Source organism: Dendrobates tinctorius, unplaced genomic scaffold (assembly GCF_039654945.1).
Source record: "Dendrobates tinctorius isolate UK_male_01 unplaced genomic scaffold, ASM3965494v1 ptg000029l, whole genome shotgun sequence".
Taxonomy (NCBI): Eukaryota; Metazoa; Chordata; class Amphibia; order Anura; family Dendrobatidae; genus Dendrobates; species Dendrobates tinctorius.
In genome coordinates, this window is record NW_027361697.1 from 34,591,786 (window position 1) to 34,612,320 (window position 20,535).

The following is a 20,535-nucleotide window of genomic DNA, read 5'->3' on the forward strand; positions in this document are numbered from 1 at the left end:
TTACCTTCTTTGACGTGAGGACAATAAGATGATGCTTTTCTACTGATTTGGGTTTTGTAGACCATCTTTAGACTTGTTCTATTTTAGCTTTAATTTTTTATGAGCTATTAATAACTTAGTATTCTAGATGTAGTCCCTCTGTGTACCATGAAACCACAATCTCGCCCTCTTAGGAACAATGCCTGAGGAAGGCAAATATTTTGCTCCTCCCGACCAGTGAACCATTAGCAGTTCTGAAGCCCCTTCCAAAAGTCCAGTATTGAACACCTACCCTCCAAGCAATGTATTGTGATTTGAGGAAAAGACTGGTGTAAATACAATTTGTACTTCGACTGCCTATTCTTTTCTGCTGTCTGCTGAAATCAGATATAACATTTTAAAATAAAAAGATATATATATAATTTATTACACCTTTTATTTCTTTAGCCATAACCCCACCCTTATCCTATCAGTAACCCTAGTCCTAACCTTAAAGGGGTTATCCGGGCTTTTCACATAATCTCAGTACATATCTGGGCTGCAGAATTATGACAATAAGTAATTTACTTTCTGTCAATAGTTTGCACGGTTTTTTAGATATTCTGAACAGAACGTCCAAGGGGGGGTGTTATGGCATTCAAATGAGAACTAGTCGTAACCTCCTACTCTACTCCAAACATGCCCTCTATAGCAACAACCCCACCCTCCATAGCTACAGGCCCTCCCCGTCCACATGAAGAATCGTCCTGTATTCTGGGACAGGCTGCTCCCATCAGTATTTGTGTCATTAGAGACACAGTGCACTCCATGTCACAATCATCCTGGAATGGGGAATTCAGGATTTCACTTGATAACTTAAGCATGGTATGTGAAAAGAGCTCCAGGGAGTAATCTGAAGTGTTGCCTGCCGCATCCTTCACTTTTGGTGGGGGTAAAGGACACAAGGAAAGGTGTTGTTCCTGACCAGGAGCCTGCACTGACGACTCAGTGCTTGCAGTTTTTGAAACTTCAGAAGAGGAGACGATAGAGCTGGAGGCAGTTTCGACAATGTAAGCCAAAATCTGTTCCTGATGCTCCGGCTATAAAAGCGGTTTACCTACTCCCAGAAAAGGGAGCCTTCCAGGCCTTCTGGAGCCAGACGTTGACGCAGGCTCAACATCTCCAGCCTTAGGTGCTATTGTGCTTTTGGCACTACCAGCAGATGCACCACCACCACCATCAGTACCATCTGGCCCCCTCGCCCATGTCTGTGGCCTCTTCCACCATACTTCCTCATGTTTGGGAAAATATGTCAAAAATACCAGCCGATATATGGTACTGTATGAGGAGCGTACAGCTGTATACGGTGTAGGGAAAAATGTAAATCTCCATATATATTTCCGGAGTCACACACAGACACTCACTCAGTATGGATTTGACCGTAATACAAACAGCAGATATATGGTACTGTATGAGGAGCGTACAGCTGTATACGGTGCAGGGGAAAATTTAAATCTCCGTATTTATTTCCAGAGTCACACACAGACGCTCTCTCAGTATGGATTTCACTGTAATACAAACAGCAGATATACGGTACTGTATCAGAAGCGTACAGCTGTATACGGTGTAAGGAAAAATTTAAATCTCTGTGTATATTTCCAGAGTCACACACAGACGCTCACTCAGTATGTATTTGACCATAATACAAACAGCAGATATACGGTACTGTATGAGGAGTGTACAGCTGTATACGGTGTAAGGGAAAATTTAAATCTCCGTATTTATTTCCGGAGTCACACACAGATAGTCAGCATGTATGTTTCCGTGATACCAGCTGGTACATGGTAGTGTGTGAGGAGCGTACAGCTCTATACGGTGTGGGAAAAAATGAACGGTAGGTAACTGTACAGAAAAAAGAATAAAAGTATTAGTGCTGTATAAAAAGCAGTCTGCACAGCAGTGTACCCACAGCAATACAGCTATCAGGCAGCCTATTAACCAGCGCTGCTGCACACAAGAAAATCCTCCCCTGTCACTGCACACTAACTGTACAGCACAATTGCTATCAGCACAAGCACATAAGAACTTCTTATATGTTTACAGCCCTAACTCTCTCCCTACTGATAAAAAGCAACCTCTCCCTACTGTAAAGATCGGCAGAAGTAAAATGGAGGTCGGAGGTCAGGGTTTTATAGACACTATGACGCCCGCCATAGCAAGCTAAGCACTGCAATGCCCTTCTCTACGATGGTGGTGGACGCTGCACATGTCATTTCGTTGCCCATAGTGTACGTCCTTGCTCATTGGCTGAAAAAAGGCACCTGCAAGCATTCTGGGAAATCCGACTTTGGCGCTCGTTTTGCCGACCGCATGGCCGACTTCACGCTATGGTCGGGTTTCGGTCGGCGAAACCCGACTTTGGCATAAGTCGGCGACTTATGAATCTGGGCGACCTGTTTCGCTCAACTCTAGTTGCTACACCTTATACAGCCATTGGCCAAGAAGTCTGATTTTTATGTTTAAGGTTGCTACTTATGCAGAGCACAGCATCCAATGACACTCATTTTACCTCTTGCGCTCGCATAGTCAGTGCTGAGTGGGAATTCACTGCACCACATCAATCATTTGACATTGGATTTGTAGAGGCAAACTTTTGTACCTGTGAGAATCATGTGGGAATAGTGGATGAGGGCAGGTATATCTCGCCCAGATACCTTTCCTATGTGGCCTAGTCTGGTCAGCATCGCACCTGGTGACTAATGAATAATGGGAGGCGGATATAAAAGGTTGCCAGGTGGTTGAGTGTCTCAGCCTGGGAACACAGAGAGCTTGTCTGTGTGAGAGACACACGTGAGTGAAAGCAGTGCCCACTGCAACTGTGGTTTGGCTGGACGGGAGAAGCCCGCCAGTTGGTAGTTAGGTTGTACCTTGTTTAGTTAGTGCCGGACAGGCAAGGATTTGTTTTGTGTTTTATTTCCTTTATGCATTGCTTTCATGGTGAATAAACCTGACCCAGTGTCAGTTATACCCAGATCCCGGCTCTGCGCCTGAGTTTCATGCTGAACGCACGTGACCTTTGACCCGAGCAAAGGCGATCCCGGAGTGTTTTATCACATTGTGGTGGAGAACGCGGGCATCACGTTGCAAACATGAGCATGGAGGACATGGTGAAAGCGCTGGTACAGTCCACCGCCGTCCAGCAAGAAGCTAATCGGGTGATGATGGCCCAGCTGAAGGAGTTGGTGGACATGACAGCTACTGATCGTTCGCTTCTCCAGCAGGTGGCGCAGCGCCTGGCAAGCTTACCTGAGGTTAACCTGGAAGCAGAGTCGAGAGTGATTCACGTGAGTCGGTACTGGCAGAAGATGACGACCGAAGATGACGTCGAGGCATACCTGACCACGTTTGAACGGACGGCGGTGCGAGAAAAATGGCCGAAGGCACGATGGGCCGGCCTGATTGCCCCGTTTCTTTCCGGTGAGGCCCAAAAGGCTTATTATGACTTAGAGCCTGAAGCTGCGCAGGACTTTGACAAACTGAAAGCCGAGATCTTGGCCTGGCTGGGAGTGACGACCGCTGTCCGTGCACAGAGAGTGCATCAATGGACTTATCAGCCGGATAAACCACCATGGTCACAGATGTTCAACCTGATCCACGTGACGAAGAAGCGGCTACAACCCGAGGTGCTGACAGCGCCAGAGATAATCCAGAGAGTCGTCATGGACAAGTACCTGAGAGCTCTACCGCCAGCCCTGAGGAAGTGGGTAAGCCATGGAAATCCTACGACGGCAGATCAACTGGTGGATCTGGTAGAACGTTACTCCGTGGGGAAGGACTCCGAGACGACGCTACCCCTCCTCGTTCTTCATCATCTCCACGTGGAACCGGTAAGACTGTTCCAGGGAGTAGGGGAGAAGGAAAAATCCCTAAGACAGTGGGGGAAGAAACCGGGACTGCCCTCAATGCGAGGCAGAGAGTAACGAACTATGGTCTAAGCAAGGGGCCCGTTAGGTGTTTCCGCTGCCAAGAGATGGGACACATTGCTGCGAACTGTCCGGTCACTACTGAACCCATGCAGTGCGACGTCACAGACTCTAAAAACCGCATGTCTATGGTTGCACGGGTAGTGAGTGTGAATGCTGGTCAAAAGGATGTGGAAAAACACTTGAGTGAGGTGATGACAAAGCGTGATGAGCTGGTTATTGCTCCAGCAGGAGTCACGCTGAAAGAAGCAAATGAAATCTTACAGTGTAGTAAGAAAGGAAAGCTGCCAATAGTGAATGACAGCGATGAGCTTGTCGCTATTATTGCCAGGACTGATTTGAAGAAGAACCGAGACTACCCTCTTGCATCAAAGGACTGCAGGAAGCAGCTGCTGTGCGGTGCCGCCGTTGGCACCAGAGAAGATGACAAATATCGACTTGATCTTCTCATGCAAGCTGGAGTTGACGATGTTGTCCTGGATTCTTCACAGGGAAATTCTGTGTATCAGATAAATATGATCCACTACATCAAACAGAAATATCCTGAATTGCAAGTAGTTGGTGGAAATGTGGTGACTGCTGCTCAAGCAAAGAATCTCATTGATGCTGGTGTTGATGCTTTGCGTGTAGGCATGGGATGTGGATCTATATGCATTACTCAGGAAGTTATGGCATGTGGAAGACCACAGGGAACTGCAGTATACAAAGTTGCCGAATATGCTCGTAGATTTGGCGTTCCAGTTATAGCAGATGGGGGAATTCAGACCGTGGGCCATGTGGTGAAAGCATTAGCTCTTGGAGCTTCTACAGTTATGATGGGTTCATTGTTGGCGGCAACCACTGAAGCCCCTGGCGAATATTTCTTTTCTAATGGTGTGAGATTGAAGAAATACAGAGGAATGGGCTCACTGGATGCCATGGAGAAAAATACCAGTAGCCAAAAAAGATATTTCAGTGAAGGGGACAAAATGAAAGTGGCTCAAGGCGTGTCTGGCTCCATTCAGGACAAAGGATCACGTATCCCAAATGCAGGACCGTATTGCGGCTGTTATGCCTATCGTCAAATAACACATGATGCAGGCTCAGGGAGCCCAAAAAAGAATCTATGATAGGGGCGCCAAGATCTGTACGTTTGCACCCGGAGATAGGGTGTTGATCCTGGTCCCCACGGTGGACAGTAAGTTCCTAGCAAAGTGGCAGGGCCCCTTTGAGATTAAGGAAAGAGTTGGTGAAGTAAACTACAAAGTATACCAGGCAGGTAAACGGAAACCTGAACAGATTTATCATGTAAATCTGATAAAACCCTGGAAAGATCGGTCTGCCTTGTCAGCGGAGCTGGCCCGTCCCGTCTGCTCGCATAATGTACCGGAGGTACGGTTTGCAGAGACTCTCTCGGAGCGGCAAAAGACTGAGGTCAGGCAGTTTCTACTTCACAACCAAAAGTTTTTCTCAGAAAAACCCAGGCAGACTACACTAATGAAACATGACATCATAACGGAACCTGGTGTCACAGTTCATGTGAAACCCTACAGAATTCCGGAAGCGCGCCGTGAAGCCATTTCCCGAGAAGTAAAGGCAATGTTAGAGTTAGGAGTCATTGAGGCGTCGCACAGTGCTTGGTCCAGCCCGATTGTGTTAATTCCTAAACCGGACGGCACAATCGGGTTCTGCAATGACTTCAGGAAACTGAATGCGGTCTCAAAATTTGATGCCTACCCTATGCCCCGGGTGGACGAGTTAATAGATCGGTTAGGAAAAGCCCGGTATATTATGACCCTAGACCTAACAAAGGGGTATTGGCAGATCCCTCTGGCGGAGGCTGCAAGAGAAAAGACGGCATTTGCTACGCCGGAAGGTCTATTTCAGTATGTGTATATGCCGTTTGGACTGCACGGAGCACCGGCGACCTTCCAGAGACTGATGAATCGAGTCCTGAGGCCACATAGGCAGTATGCTTCGGCCTATTTGGATGACATTGTCATTTACAGCTTGGACTGGGAGACTCATCTCCAGAAAGTACAAGCTGTGATTGACGACCTGTGGGAGGCAGGTCTAACTGCGAACCCCAAGAAATGTCACATCGGGCTAGAAGAAGCCCGGTATTTGGGGTATGTAATTGGGAGGGGTGTTGTTAAACCCCAGGTTGATAAGATTCAAGCGATTCAGGACTGGCCGCAACCTGTCAACAAGAAGCAGGTGCAAGCCTTCCTGGGGATCGCCGGCTATTATCGCCGATTCATACCCAATTTTGCAGCCATCGCTACCCCCCTGACGGATCTTACCAAAGGGAACGACTCCATCATGATTAAATGGAATTTAGTGGCTGAAGAAGCCTTCCATAGCCTAAAACGGGCATTTTGCTCTCAACCCGTACTGGTGACTCCGGACTTCCGCAGCGAGTTTGTGGTACAAACGGATGCCTCTGATACCGGTATCGGGGCCGTACTGTCACAAGTGAGGGACGGAGTAGAACACCAAGTCCTCTATCTCAGCAGGAAGCTGAATAAACATGAGCAAAAGTATGCGGTAGTAGAAAAAGAGTGACTAGCCATTAAGTGGGCTCTAGAGGCCCTCAAATATTACCTGGTGGGCAGAAAGTTCAGACTGATCACTGACCATGCCCCTCTCAAGTGGATGCACTTGCACAAGGAACGGAATAGCCGGGTGACCCGGTGGTTCCTTGCCCTGCAGGCCTACACTTTTACGGTGGAGCACCGCCCAGGGGTACAGATGGGGAATGCAGATGCCCTGTCCCGAGTGTACTGTTTGGCGGGTGTCATTGCTCGACCAGAGTGGTCTGAGCAGAGGGGGGGGGATATGTGAGAATCATGTGGGAATAGTGGATGAGGGCAGGTATATCTCGCCCAGATACCTTTCCTATGTGGCCTAGTCTGGTCAGTATCGCACCTGGTGACTAATGAATAATGGGAGGCGGATATATAGGTTGCCAGGTGGTTGTGTGAGTGTCTCAGCCTGGGAACACAGAGAGCTTGTCTGTGTGAGAGACACACGTGAATGAAAGCAGTGCCCACTGCAACTGTGGTTTGGCTGGACGGGAGAAGCCCGCCAGTTGGTAGTTAGGTTGTACCTTGTTTAGTTAGTGCCGGACAGGCAAGGATTTGTTTTGTGTTTTATTTCCTTTATGCATTGCTTTCACGGTGAATAAATCTGACCCAGTGTCAGTTATACCCAGATTCCGGCTCTGCGCCTGATTTTCATGCTGAACGCACGTGACCTTTGACCCCAGCAAAGGCGATCCCGGAGTTTTTTATCACATACCCCATATACTTTGATGCCCAAGGCAACTGCCCCTGTGGCCCCACTTCCTTTGCCTTGCTTTCTCCAACCAGTCATGCATGTGGCTATGAAGCCAAGCATTTTTCTTAGATTTTCTACTGTCTGATCAAACTTTGAACTCATTTTCAAACTGTAATGAATACGTAATCTTAAGTCCTTTTCTTAATCCTAGCAGAAAACTGACAATATGATACTTATTACTTATTAAGTCTAATGATTCCTGTTCTCTAACTACATAATTTTACAATTTTTTTTTTACAGTTTTCATTATCCAGTGACGATCACCCATTTTCCTTTACAGATGCCTCCATGATTATCAAAATGATTACAAACTTTTGTGTCATAAGTAAACCGGCAAATCTTACCCACCAAATGTTCGCGTATTTCATAATAAAAAGAATAGGGCCCCAAACATGATGAACTCTATTTTGTTGAAGCCACCATTGTTTTCTACCAATATAAATGACATCATTCTAATTATATTTCCACAGTTTTGGAGATGGCCGAAGAGAGACTTTACAAATGTTCTTTACAGAATGCATGGATGAAGTAGCTGAGGAGATTGGCGTTCATCCCAACATTATGCGTCTGTTAATTACAGACCCCAAATTGGCTTTGAAGGTTTTTTTCGGTCCATGCACGCCATACCAATATCGTCTAACAGGTCCTGGCAAATGGAGTGGTGCTAGGAACGCAATCATGACCCAGTTGAGTAGAACCATAAACCCAGCCAGGACACGTGTCGTTCAGAAATCTATGGACTCCAGGAGAATGATGAAACACATTTTCACCCTGTGTGGACTGACTACAGCAATTTTTATAGGATTCTATTGTGTAAAATTTAAGCCACTGAAACCTCAAGGCTGGATTCAGTGTTGGTAGGAAAATGTTTTACTGTTCTTGTAAGAAGGTATTAATAATGTGATAAAAAAGTAATGATCCCATTAAAATAAACAAAACAAAAGCATTCACTGATACAAATGAAAAATATACTAATAAAAATGTACAACCTGATTATCCAGGGTATCCGTAATTCTTTTTATAAAATTGGTGCAAGAAATTCATCTCATGAACAGGTGGTATTACAAGAGCTTGGTAAATATTTCATTTTTCCGAGTGACCAGTATTGAGAGCTGTTCAGAAATACCAGATTGGCTGCCTTTTCCAATACACGTTAACAAAGAAAGTTGCAATAAACTTTAAAATTGTCGCTTTCAATGGCTTGTGCCGTGTGCTGGGAGGATGTCAATCACGCCCCATGGTGTGACTGTATTTTCCCCCTGTATGTGGCATTATTGATCATTTTAAAAAATGTTTGTGACACATTCCCTTAAAGAAAAATAAATAAAAATATACCTAAAACGATTTAAAGAATACTGGATATGTATAGAAATTTTTAATAGGTTAGAGCAGAGTAGGACCCTTCCAAAAGAGTCTAACTTGTCGTGGTGGCGGCTTAAATAATCTTTTGGCCAAAACAAAAGCTGATGGCCATGTATGCAATATGGTGTTCGTTGGGAACTGTTAGTGTGTGATTGGTGAGGATGTGGTGCAGAAGTGGAGGTTTCCCAAGAGAGAGCATTGGGACTGTGGAAGGTTCGATGGGTGAAAGTGGAGCTGGAGTTGAGTCTTGGTGGAGTCTCAAAGGGGCCCATCAAAGGGGCCCAAAAATTTTGCTGCTATGGGGCCCTAAAATTCCTGGTGAAAGTCCTGGTTCCACCATAAAAAGAAGGACAGTGCCAGAACAGAGGTCAAATATCCAAGGTGACTACATCTATTGTCGCATTATACTAAATGACTATATCAGGGCTCTGCTAGGGGTTCTGTCTGAATTCTTTTCTTTTGGTGATTTAGAAGGAAGCACCGAAACAATGCTTAGTATAGAACAATTTTTAAAAGCAAACAGCCTTACATGCCATACACAGGCTCATTAGAATATGCACACAAGTTAATGAAAAAAACAATATGTTAGAGAGTAGGAGACAAGACAGCATGAATTATAAATTCCAAAGGAGCCAGTGTAAATATGAGACAGACAGCTAACAACAATGACTGCATATACTGAATTATTTCATAGCCTTGGGGCTTAGTGGTTAGCACTTTTGCTTTGCAGAGTTAAATTCTTGACTTCCAATGTGAAAAAAATGCATGTGCAAGGTATAATGAAAAGAGCACTGCCATGGGGTTGCGGCAACAGAGAGGAGTCAGAAGACCGCAGCTCCTACTCCTGAGCTGAAAGGAAGCACTTCTCCTTTTTAAATGGTGTTAATTTCTTTTAGCAGAACAGGGGTTAATCGGCCATGTTGGAATCTCTGGGAGTCTGAGCTCTCAGCTGAGCTTGGTTAACCACTCTCCCCTATATAATCTGGGTCCTGAATCAAACACATTGTCAAAGATAGCTTATGCTGCATGGCTTGGAGGAGAGGTGTTTAGGTGCTTATTATGAGGAGTTTGGAAGAGTTATCTGTGACTGTTGTGTCGGTTTGTGTGATAATTCCCTTCCCTCCTCTTAGTTTGTTTTTTCCCTGTCCTTCACTCCCCGGTGTATTCCTCTGTATATGTGAGTGAATGTTTGTATGTCTGGTATTTTCAGTTACCCTTGTTTGTGTTGCCTTGTTTGTCAGATTGGTGTCTTACGGTGCACTGCAGCTCCCCTCTTCCCTGGGTGGGGGAAGTGAACAGACGGAGGGCTGATTCAGGAGATAAGGCAAGGGTGGCAGCCCCGCCATCTTCACCTTCAGAAATATCCCGAGGAATAGTTCAAGCTAGGGCGCCCCCTAGTGGTAAGGACAGGAAAGGAGTCTCTGGTCCCAGGTCACCTGACAACTGAGTCGCGACAGGCAAAAGTTCAAATAATTTACAAAATTGACATTATTCACTTAAGCCTGTATTTGGTCAGTATTTTACATCAGTGTTTCTAAGCCAAAATCAGGAGTGGAACAATCAGAGGAAAAGTTTGATAGAAACACATCACCACTTCTGTATTTTCACCCATCTTGATTTTGACTGAAAAATACTGATGTACAATACTGACCAAATACTGAATGTATGAATGTGGCCTTATGCTAGCAATCCCAACAAGATAGTATAAATACAAAAAAAAATACTTCACTGATATTTGCATTGATAAAAGGCAAATGCTCATTGCACAGAATAGCCTTAAGGCCACGTTCTCCCATTCAGTATTTTGTTAGTATTTATAAGCCAAAACCAGGAGTGGGTGATAAATACAGAAGTGGTGACGTGTTTCTATTATACTTTTCCACTGACTGTTCCCCTCCTGATTTTGTCTTACAAATACTGATGTGTGAATGTGGCCTTAAATCTGGTATTACCATTGAGTCCTATGAGATTATCCAAACCAAATTCATGGAGCAAGCTGCATCAGAAGTGATACAACCGGCCGTTCATGGAGTACTAGTATTGATTATTTATAATACTCTTAAGGGGACTTTACACATAGCGATATTGCTAGCGATAACGCTAAAGCGTTACCGATTTTGTGACGCAGCAGCGATATCGCTGGCGATATTTCTACATGTGACACTTACCTCCGACTGGCACCCCAGCTGGTTATCGCTGATCGCGCGAGATCGTCCACGTCCATTTCTCGTTGTCGGCTTCCTGCTGGCGCCGACGAGCGAGCTATGGACGCGGGCAGAAGACGGCGGTCATCGCTTCGTCTGAAAGGTAAGTACGACCGCCGAGCATCGCTACATCGCTGGTGAGATCTGCCTGTATGGCAGCTCACTAGCGACCATTTAGCGATGCACCAGCGATCCTGACCGGGTCGTATCGTGGTCAGGATCACTGGTGCATCGCTAAATGTAAAGGGGCCTTTACATCCACCCCAGCAAAGGAACGGGATGAAGAGGCATAGGCAAATATAGAATAAAATGTAAGTATTTATTTTTTTTTAAGCATTTAAAATACAATTTCCAAAGGAATCTCCCAAACAGGAATGAAAAAAGAGGACAATGAGCAAAAACAAAAAAACAGTTGTGGTAAACATACCATAGCAGAGGTTAATTTATATTAATGGCTAGAGCTATCATTAGCTATCACCTAAAAGCAAAACAATTTACATATGCATAATGCCCATGTATTGCAGCGATATCAATCAAAGATAAATAGCTATGTCCCAGCCTGTAAATCTATAAAGTGCTTCAGTGCAAAGAAAAAAACCAATGCTAAAGAACAAACATGTTGTCACCTATATAGACGTGTGTCCTGACTTTGTGATGCCCGCTGTCCAACCCCGACAGTGCCGTTTCGCCTTACCGGCTTCCTCACAATGGGGGCAATCACGGCACTGTCGGGGTTGGACAGCGGGCATCACAAAGCGCCCTGGCCAGCATTACCTCCTCGTTGTAGTCAGCTCTCTGCACCACCGAGAACTCCATCAGAACTCAGTCTACCCCTGACCTGTGTCCTGTTCGAGACAGCGAACGTCAGGCGGCACGATGACATAACTGCATCACACCATCTAGCGCCCACTGCTCTTCAAGATAAAAGAGGTTAGCAGCGGCAGAGGTGTACAGCAAGGTTGGATGAGGTGAATATAAGATTTTTTTTAGATTTATTGTTATATTATTTGACCACTAAATGGAGGGGTATGTAGGGTCATCAAATTATGGGCTGGGGAAGGATATAAAATGAGGGGCTGTGTGGGGCCGTCAAATGATGGCCAGTGGATACATCAACTGAAAGGCTGTGGGAGACAGCATAGTATATGAGGGGATGTGGTGACAATACTGTAAAGAGCACTGTGGGGACAATATACTGGGGGCTGTGATGATCATCCTGGATAGGGGGCTATTGTGGATATCATTCTGTGTGGGATTCTGTGGGGGGACATTATACTGTATATAAGGATTGCTGACATCCTATAATACTGTATAGGACATCAGGAATGAATATCATTATTTGTCCCTCTTATTGTGTAAATGGTCCATAAACAATGAATGATTCTCTAAGTTTGAAGTTGCAATCTGGTTCACCAAAAATTCCAAGTCTCCAATTCGTTCTACAAGGCAAATAAACAACAACTTTAATTATGCTCAACTATGGGGCGGTCCTGATCTTGATCCAAAACCTCCTCTTTTCTTGCGATGCTTTTTCCCTTCTCTGATTTGTGTGAATGACATATTCTACATCAACCACACAGTGTCCCCCTTCGTACCCCTGTGCAGGCACAATTCTCCCTGCTGAGGGCTTTGCAGGTGCTGGCTCTCTTTTGGCCTTTTATCGTGCATGCACAGAACAGTGCTTTGCTCTGCCCCTGGCAGGGCAGAGACAAGTACGCCTGCGCAGGAGCACGAAGAGGGAAAAAAGTGGGGTTGACGTAGAAAGCGTCATCCACACAAAGCAAAGAAGGAGGACACCATCACAAGAAGAGAGGAGGTGCAGGATGAAGTAAAGCAATGAACGTTGGACTAGACCGCCTCATACATTTCTTTATACGGTTAAGGTCAGGCAAGTTTTCTGGCCAATCAAGCACATGATACTGTTGTTTTTAAATGAGGTATTGGTACTTTTGACAGTATGGACAGGTGCCAAGTCCTGCTGGAAAATGAAATTTCCATCTCCAAAAAGCTTGTCGGCAGAGGGAAGCATGAAGTGCTCTAAAATTTCCTGGTAGACGGCTGAGCTGACTTTGGTCTTATAAAACACAGTGGACCTACACCAGCAGATGTTATGGCTCCCCAAACCTTCACTAATTGTGGAAACATCACACTAGACCTCAAGCAGCTTGGATTGTGGCCTCTCCACTCTTCCTCCAGACTCTGGGACCTTGATTTCCAAATGAAATGCAAAATTTACTTTAATCTGAAAACAGCACCTTGGACCACTGAGCAACAGTCCAGGTCTTTTTCTCTTTTGGCCCAGGTAAGACGCTTCTGGAGTTATCTAATGGTCATGAATGGCTTGACACAATGAAATTGACACTTGTAGCCCATGTTCTGGATATGTCTGTGTGTGGTGGCTCTTGAAGCCATGACTCCAGCAACAGTCCACTCCTTGTGAATCTCCCCCAAATTTTTGAATGGCCTTTTCTTAACAATCCTTTCAAGGCTGCGGTTATCCCGGTTGCTTGTGCACCTTTTTCTACCATACTTTTTCCTTCCACCCAACTTTCCATTAATATGCTTGGATACAGCACTCTGAGCAGCCAGCTTCTTTAGCAATGCCCTTTAATGGCTTACCCTCCTTGTCTACTGTGTCAATGACTGCCTTCTAGACATCTATCAAGTCATCAGTCTTCCCCATGATTGTGAAGCCTACTGAAACAGACTGAGGGACCTTTTTAAATGCTTAGGAAGCCTTTGCAGGTGTTTTTTGTTAATTATTCTAATTTACTAAAATAATGACTTTTGGGTTTTCATTGGCTGTAAGCCATAATCATCAACATTAACAGAAATAGACACTTGAAATAGATCACTCTGTAATGACTCTATATTATAGATGAGTTTCACTTTTTGTATTGCAGAACTGAAATTAATTAACTTTTTGATGATACTCTAATTTTGTGAGATGCACTTGTACCTTATAACATAGAAAATGCTGCACTTTAAAATCTGATGCAAGCTTAACAACCTGAAAACTGATGGACTTGTGAATATGTACAAAAAATGTCATCCGGATGTTTCAGAAATGAAAAAGGAAATTTTCTAAGACTGATGCTTCAAAACAAAATGCATTGAGATAAAATGCAGCAAAGTTAGTAAAAGGTTCACGCTTCAGAATAAATTTTCTACATCTTTGTGTTGCTGTGCACCAAAATTTCAAGTCTTTTTAGATTATAATTTACGCTAATTTATAGGTAAAGTATAGTAATGTGATGGTTTATTTTGCTTTAAATATTGTATTATCTTTAACGTTGTTACTTATTAATCTAAAGCGAGTTAAAGCAAAATATTACGCCATGGGAGATAGAGCGGGCGCACTGCTTGCCCGTAGAGTGAAGAAATTGACAGCTAAGGGGAGGATTGATCATTTACTCAATACAAAAGGGGAAAAGATATATGACCCAACAGATATAGCAAATGCATTCGCTGATTATTACTCCCACTTATATAATTTAAACTCAGATCTTAGTATCCATTATCCCTCCACTTTAAAAATAGAGTAATTTTTAAATTCTGTTAATCTACCTAAGATTACACAGACCCAACTGGAATTTTGGAATTCTCCTCTCCAGGTCAAAGAAGTGATAAAAGCAAATAGATCATCTAAATTACAATCTACTCCAGGCCCAGATGGCTCTGCCAATGAGTATTATAAAGTATTTTCAGAACAATTATCTCCATACCTGCAACGGCTATTTCTGGACTGGAGAAGTAAAAGCAAAATTAATTCACTGTTCTTAGAAGCAACAATAGTGACTCTTCCAAAACCAAGCAAACCTCCTAACAAGACAGAGAATTTTAGGCCCATTTCCCATTTGAATTGCGACCTGAAACTGTATTCTAAAATCTTGGCCTAAAGAATCAACACAGTCCTTCCTCAGCTGGTTAAGCCAGATCAAATGGGCTTTGTACCGGGGAGGCAAACTAGAGATGCAACCCGCCGCATCATGAACTTGATTCACGGAGCGGAGAGATCTGGGATCCCCAGTGTGCTCGTCTCGCTAGACGCAGAAAAGACGTTTGATCGGGTGCACTGGGGATACCTGGAGGTGGTGCTGACTAAATTTGGGCTCACTGGACATAACCAGAGAGCCATTATGGCGCTATATTCTTCCCCGAGTGCAAAAGTACTGGCAGCAGGTTTTAGTTCGGGCCGCTTTTATATTTCTAACGGTACCCGTCAGGGGTGCCCCTTATCTCCTACAATTTTTGCATCGGTGATGGAGCCTCTGGCAGAGAAGATACGTACCTGCGAAGCTATCACAGGAGTAAGGATAGGGAAAGTGGCCTACCCGGTCGGGCTGTACGCAGACGATGTAATTGTTTCTGTGACAAATCCTGAAAACTCTCTTTAAGCTCTTTTATCTATTCTCTCTCAATTTTCTAAGGTATCATTTTACAAATTGAACTCCTCAAAGACGATGGCCCTTCCGATTGGTTGCCCTCCCGAATTGATTACTAGATTAAAAAACTCCTTGCCGTTTACTTGGGCTAAAAATTCTATTACCTACCTGGGAATTCACCTGGTTTCCCCTTCCAATGACTTAGTATCCAAAAACATTGCGGAATTAATACATTCCATTAAGCCTGAATTAAATAGAATAAGCGCCCTAGAAATCTCATGGATGGCACGCATACAGACTTGTAAGATGATATTTTTGCCAAAAATTTTATACATTTTAAGATGTATCCCACTACCCATACCTAGAAAATTGCTGGATGAGATCCAGTCCCTGCTACTCCGCTTCATTTGGGGTGGTAAAAAGTCTAGATTTCAGAGTTGTTTGCTATTTTATAAGATGGGAGAGGGAGGTTTGGGACTGACGAATATCCATCTTTATTATAAGTCATGCATGATTGATGCCCTTATAGAGTGGTGGGATACTACATCCAAACACTCTTGGGTGCAAATGGAAAAATCCAACGCCAAACTCCACTCTACTAGACTAATGATGGAGGCGGAGTTCTTACACCCGGGATCACAGTCTTGCTCGCTTCCCGCGATGGAACGCTCCCTCAAAATGTGGAAAGAGTTGATCTCTAGAAAGTTTCCTATCTACTCATCCAGCAATTTTTTCCCAAGTAGCTCCGTCTTCAATCCAACATTTTATCCTGGGGAAAAAAGGATTTTCTAGAGGGGTCTCAGTCGCCTATAATTATCTTAACTCTCCCACAAATGATAAGCTTCAATACATGGTCAAATGGGAAAATGACCTAGGCACTTCCTTTACCCAAGAACAATGGCAATTAGCCATATCCTGGCCCCTTAAAAGCTCATCGTGTATTAACCACATGGAAATTGCAAAAAAAAATTCAACTTCGCTGGTACCTCCCCCCTAATCGTATAGCCCATTTCTTTCAAGGAACTTCCCTTCTTTGTTGGAAAAACTGTGGCGAAATAGGCATGCTTTTACACTCTTGGTGGTCTTGTTGTAAATTAAAACCCTTTTGGGATTATATATTTTAGATACCTTCAGCTTGTACTGGATGCGCTGTTCCAATGAGCCCTGCATTGGCTTTATTAAACATAGGCATCACTGATCTTCCTTATGCTAATAGATGGCTCTGTTCTTTTCTACTTACTGCCACAAGATAAGCCCTTGCCTCCAATTGGAAATCACAATCAATCCCATCACGGGATGACATTTGGCGGAGAATGGACTCATTCTATTCACATGAACTAATTCTATCATGGGACATTTCTAAAAAGGATAAAACTCAACAAAGATGGAGCTCGTGGCCTGACATAAAAAAATTATTCTGTATTTAACAAATCTATGTATAGCAAGTACACCGTCCACCATTGAGGGAAACGATCTGATAGTCTGTGGAGTTTTGAAATAGCCAATTTACATGGTGGATTCCTATAGATTTTTACACTTGGAGAGTATACCCTTTCATATATTTTTTTTTTCTTCTCCCCCCTTTATTAACATACTTTTTTGATGTCCCTGTTCTTTCCCCTACCCCAACCGAGAGGAAAGGTTCAACATTTTCAGTTTATCCTCTTATTCCCTGGTTCATTACTTCAGTGTATTTTTTGTTATATTATTTTTCAATGTATCAATACTGTACGCTTTATTGCACTTATGATGAACCTGTTAATCTACCCCCCCCCTTGTTATACCTGTTATTTCCAAAAATCCTTAATAAAAAACTTTTCAATAAAAAAAAAACGTTGTTACTTATGACTTGTACATGAACTGTTGAATTGTGACGTGCTGGAGAATATGTTAGTGTTATATAAATGAAGATTATTATTATTTTTATTATGGATCACTAGTGGTTCCCCTTCTTTTACCTCTCTTTCTAAAACTGGCAATAGGATTTGAAAAGTTGCAAATTTTGTCACAAATAACATATGCATCAAAATGTGCCAAAAACACATAAAATGTTAGATCTATTCTCTTTAGCGTGTGACCTTACACAATTTTCAAATTAATGGGAAGATTTAAACTCTTCTTTTACTTTTTCGTTTTAATTTTTTCTTCCTCTTTTTCCAAGAACCATATCGTTTTTAGTTTTCTATCCACATAGCCTTTTAAGGCAGGGGTTGGGAACCTCCGGCCCGCGGGCTGCATGCGGCCCACGGGCAGGTCCCTGGAGTCCCCAATGCTCGGGCAGCAGCTGTGTCCTGTCAACTTCCGGCCATTTAACCCCCAAGTGCACGGGCACGCAGCGTTCATTACAAAACGCTGCCTGCCCTGCACATGATGATGACGTCATCTGGGTGGGCGAGGTTAGCATCTGGGTGGGCGGGATTAGCGCCCAATGCTCTTCCATCCACATGTCCCGGAAAAGGAGGTGCTACCAGAGAGTCAGTGATCTCTGTGTGTGCCCGCAGCTCTGTGCCTCCCCAGGGATCTGTGCCCTCCAGCTATGTGCCCCCTGTGATCTCTGTGCCCCCAGCTATGTTTTCACATGTGATCTGTGCCCCCACCTATATATACCCCGTGTGATCTGTGCCCTCCAGCTATGTGCCCCCTGTGATCTCTGTGCCCCCAGCTATGTTTCCACATGTGATCTGTGCCCCCCACCTATATATACCCCTGTGATCTGTGCCCTCCAGCTATGTGCCCTCCCTGATCTCTGTGCACCCAGCTATGTTTCCACATGTGATCTGTGCCCCCACCTATATATACCCCCTGTGATTTGTGCCCTCCAGCTATGTGCCCTCCATGATCTCTGTGCCCTCAGCTATATGCACCCCTGTGATATCTTTGGCTCCCAGCTTTGTGTCCACTGTGATCTATGTGCCCCCTGTGATTTTTTTCCCATGATCTGTGCCACCTAGCTATATGCCCCCCGTGATCTCTGTGCCCTCAACTATGTGCACCCCTGTGATATCTGTGGCTCCCAGCTTTGTGCCCCCTGTTTTCTATGTGCCCCCTGCTATGTACCCCCTGTGATGTTTGTGCTCCCATGTGCCCCCTGTGATCTGTCACCCAAAGCTATGTGCCCCCCAGCTATATGCACCCCTGTGATCTTCGTGTCACCCCTCTGTGATTTGTCCCCATGAGCCTCCCAGACGATCCCTGTCCCCCCCAGTGCTATATATCCCCCCACAGCTGCTGAATTTACCTCGAAAGTGCTGAATATCCCCTCGAGTACTGTATATCCTACCACCTGTGATATATATAGCCCCCAGTGATGGAGAAGCAGCTCCAGCCATCACATTAAGGGTGAGTTACTGTAATTAATTGTTTGACTAAATATACCGGGGTAATTTTCAGGCTATGTACCCACGAATGCAGAAAATTTCTGCATGAAAACTGGACTCCTTCCCAGAAAACGCTTGTTTTTTTCCGCGCGTTTTCCGCGTGTTTTTTATGCGTTTTTTTTCCGCACGTCCCCAGTCTCATAGAAAATAGCTAGAAATGCGGATTGTTCCGCAAAATTAATGAGCATGCTGCGTTTTTTTTACCGCGATGCGTTTTTCTCGTGGAAAAAAACGCATCAATATGCACAAAAAGTGCAGAATTCATTAAAATGAATGGGATGCTTCTTTTAAGCGTTTTGCCGGTAAAAACGCTTAAAAAACACGAAAAAAGTGCTTACGTGGGTACACAGACTCAAGGTGATCATTTTTGTGTGGCCCTCGAATGTTGGTAGAAATTTCCAAATGGCCCACGGATGGAAAAAAGTTCCCCACCCCTGGTTTAAACCCTGGTACGATGAGTTATAATTTTGAATGATACTAAACATTTTATCAAGTGATGCAATGCAAAGCGAGAAAAAAAAAGTGTGGTGAAATTGAAAAACAGTGCAATTCCACAATTGTTTTCTGGGTTTTTATTTGCCATGTTTACTATATGGTAAAGCTGACCTGGCAATATGATTCTCAAGGTCTGTACCATTATGCAGATACCAATTGCTTTTGTCACCATTTTCTGAAACCCATAGCTTTTTCAATTTTTGGGATGTGGGGCTGTGTGAAGGCTTATTTTTTGCACTCTAAGCTGATAATTTCACTAATACCATTTTGAGGTAGATACAATGTTTTGATTGTGTTTTATTGCATTTTATTACAAAGTTGCTGTGGCCAAAATTATTTAATTCTGGCATTTTCATTTTTTTTCTCGTTACGCCGTTTTACCCATTGGTTTACTTTACTTTATATTTAAATAGATCATTTTTTTTTAAAATGCAGCAACACCAAATATTTGTATTTTTTATTCGATAATTGTTAATGGGGCAAAAGTTTAATTTGATTTTTTTTTTCATATTTCTAACCCTTCACCTTACTGACCAGGCCATTTTTTTCAATTCTGATTACTCAAACCAGGGTAAGGATGGGACCATGCATACCAGGACCAGGATAGGGGCCAATCATACCAGGTTAAGAATGGGGCCCTGCATACCAGGATAGGGATGGGGCCACGGATACTAGGGCGAGATGGGGGGCCCTGCATTCCAGAATAGGGATGAGGGTGATCATTCTTGCCAGGATAGGGATGAGAGGGGCCATTTATACCAGGATAGAGATGAGGGGGGGGGCATTCCTACCAGGATAGGGATGAGGGGGGGCCATTCCTACCAGGATAGGGATGAGAGGGGCCATTCCTACCAGGATAGAGATGAGGGGGGGCCATTCCTACCAGGATAGAGATGAGGGGGGGCCATTCCTACCAGGATAGAGATGAGGGGGACCATTTATACCAGGATAGAGATGAGGGGGGGGCCATTTCTACCAGGATAGAGATGAGGGGGGGCCATTCCTACCAGGATAGAGATGAGGGGGACCATTCCTACCAGGATAGGATCAAGCAAAAGGCCAAAGCCTTTGTAAGAATCATAATATCAATCATGATTTATGTAATATTTTAACTAGCATCAAAAAAAGCAAATGCATACAAGTGACTTTATGTAAAATATAAAAACCAATGTATCAAAGTAATAATTGGAATAGAATAGAGCATATAACTTACAAAGATGGACAATATACCTGGCACCCAGATGGCGTCCTCCCCAATGAGCGTTTCGGCACCAATATCATGTAAATCATGATTAATATTATGATTCTTACAAAGTACTTATATAAGCACCAGCACTTTATCTAATCTTGACTCTTATTCTTTACCATTGGTGCAGAGTTATTGTTACTCATATCCCTTTGGCTTTATTTAATTGATTACAATATTATTTACCTCCCATTGGCGTCCTATTTT

At 43.8% G+C, this 20,535-nt stretch overlaps 2 protein-coding genes and 1 long non-coding RNA gene across 5 annotated transcripts in view; 2 read left to right on the forward strand and 1 right to left on the reverse strand.

Moving 5' to 3' along the window:
* Positions 1 to 8,252, forward strand: part of LOC141085916 (dimethylaniline monooxygenase [N-oxide-forming] 2-like) — a 113,669-nt gene extending 105,417 nt beyond the window's left edge. For all 3 annotated transcript variants that reach the window (XM_073571546.1, XM_073571547.1, XM_073571548.1), the window contains one exon: positions 7,730 to 8,252. In XM_073571546.1, coding sequence (XP_073427647.1) covers positions 7,730 to 8,120 — 391 coding nt within the window. In that variant the 3' untranslated portion in view covers positions 8,121 to 8,252. The remainder of the gene's footprint in view (positions 1 to 7,729) is intronic.
* The window catches only part of LOC141085918 (uncharacterized), a 149,871-nt gene that overhangs the window by 73,664 nt on the left and 55,672 nt on the right, over positions 1 to 20,535 (reverse strand). The gene's annotated exons all lie outside the window — the stretch shown is intronic.
* LOC141085917 (inosine-5'-monophosphate dehydrogenase 1-like) lies at positions 3,572 to 5,065 on the forward strand. Its single transcript, XM_073571549.1, has one exon. It carries the CDS (start codon positions 3,587 to 3,589, stop codon positions 5,048 to 5,050), a length of 1,464 nt encoding a protein of 487 aa, XP_073427650.1. The 5' UTR covers positions 3,572 to 3,586; the 3' UTR covers positions 5,051 to 5,065.

What these genes read in the sequence shown, in the direction of transcription:
- LOC141085917 (XM_073571549.1), top strand. Translation starts at nt 3,587, where the DNA reads ATGGTCACAGATGTTCAACCTGATCCACGTGACGAAGAAGCGGCTACA.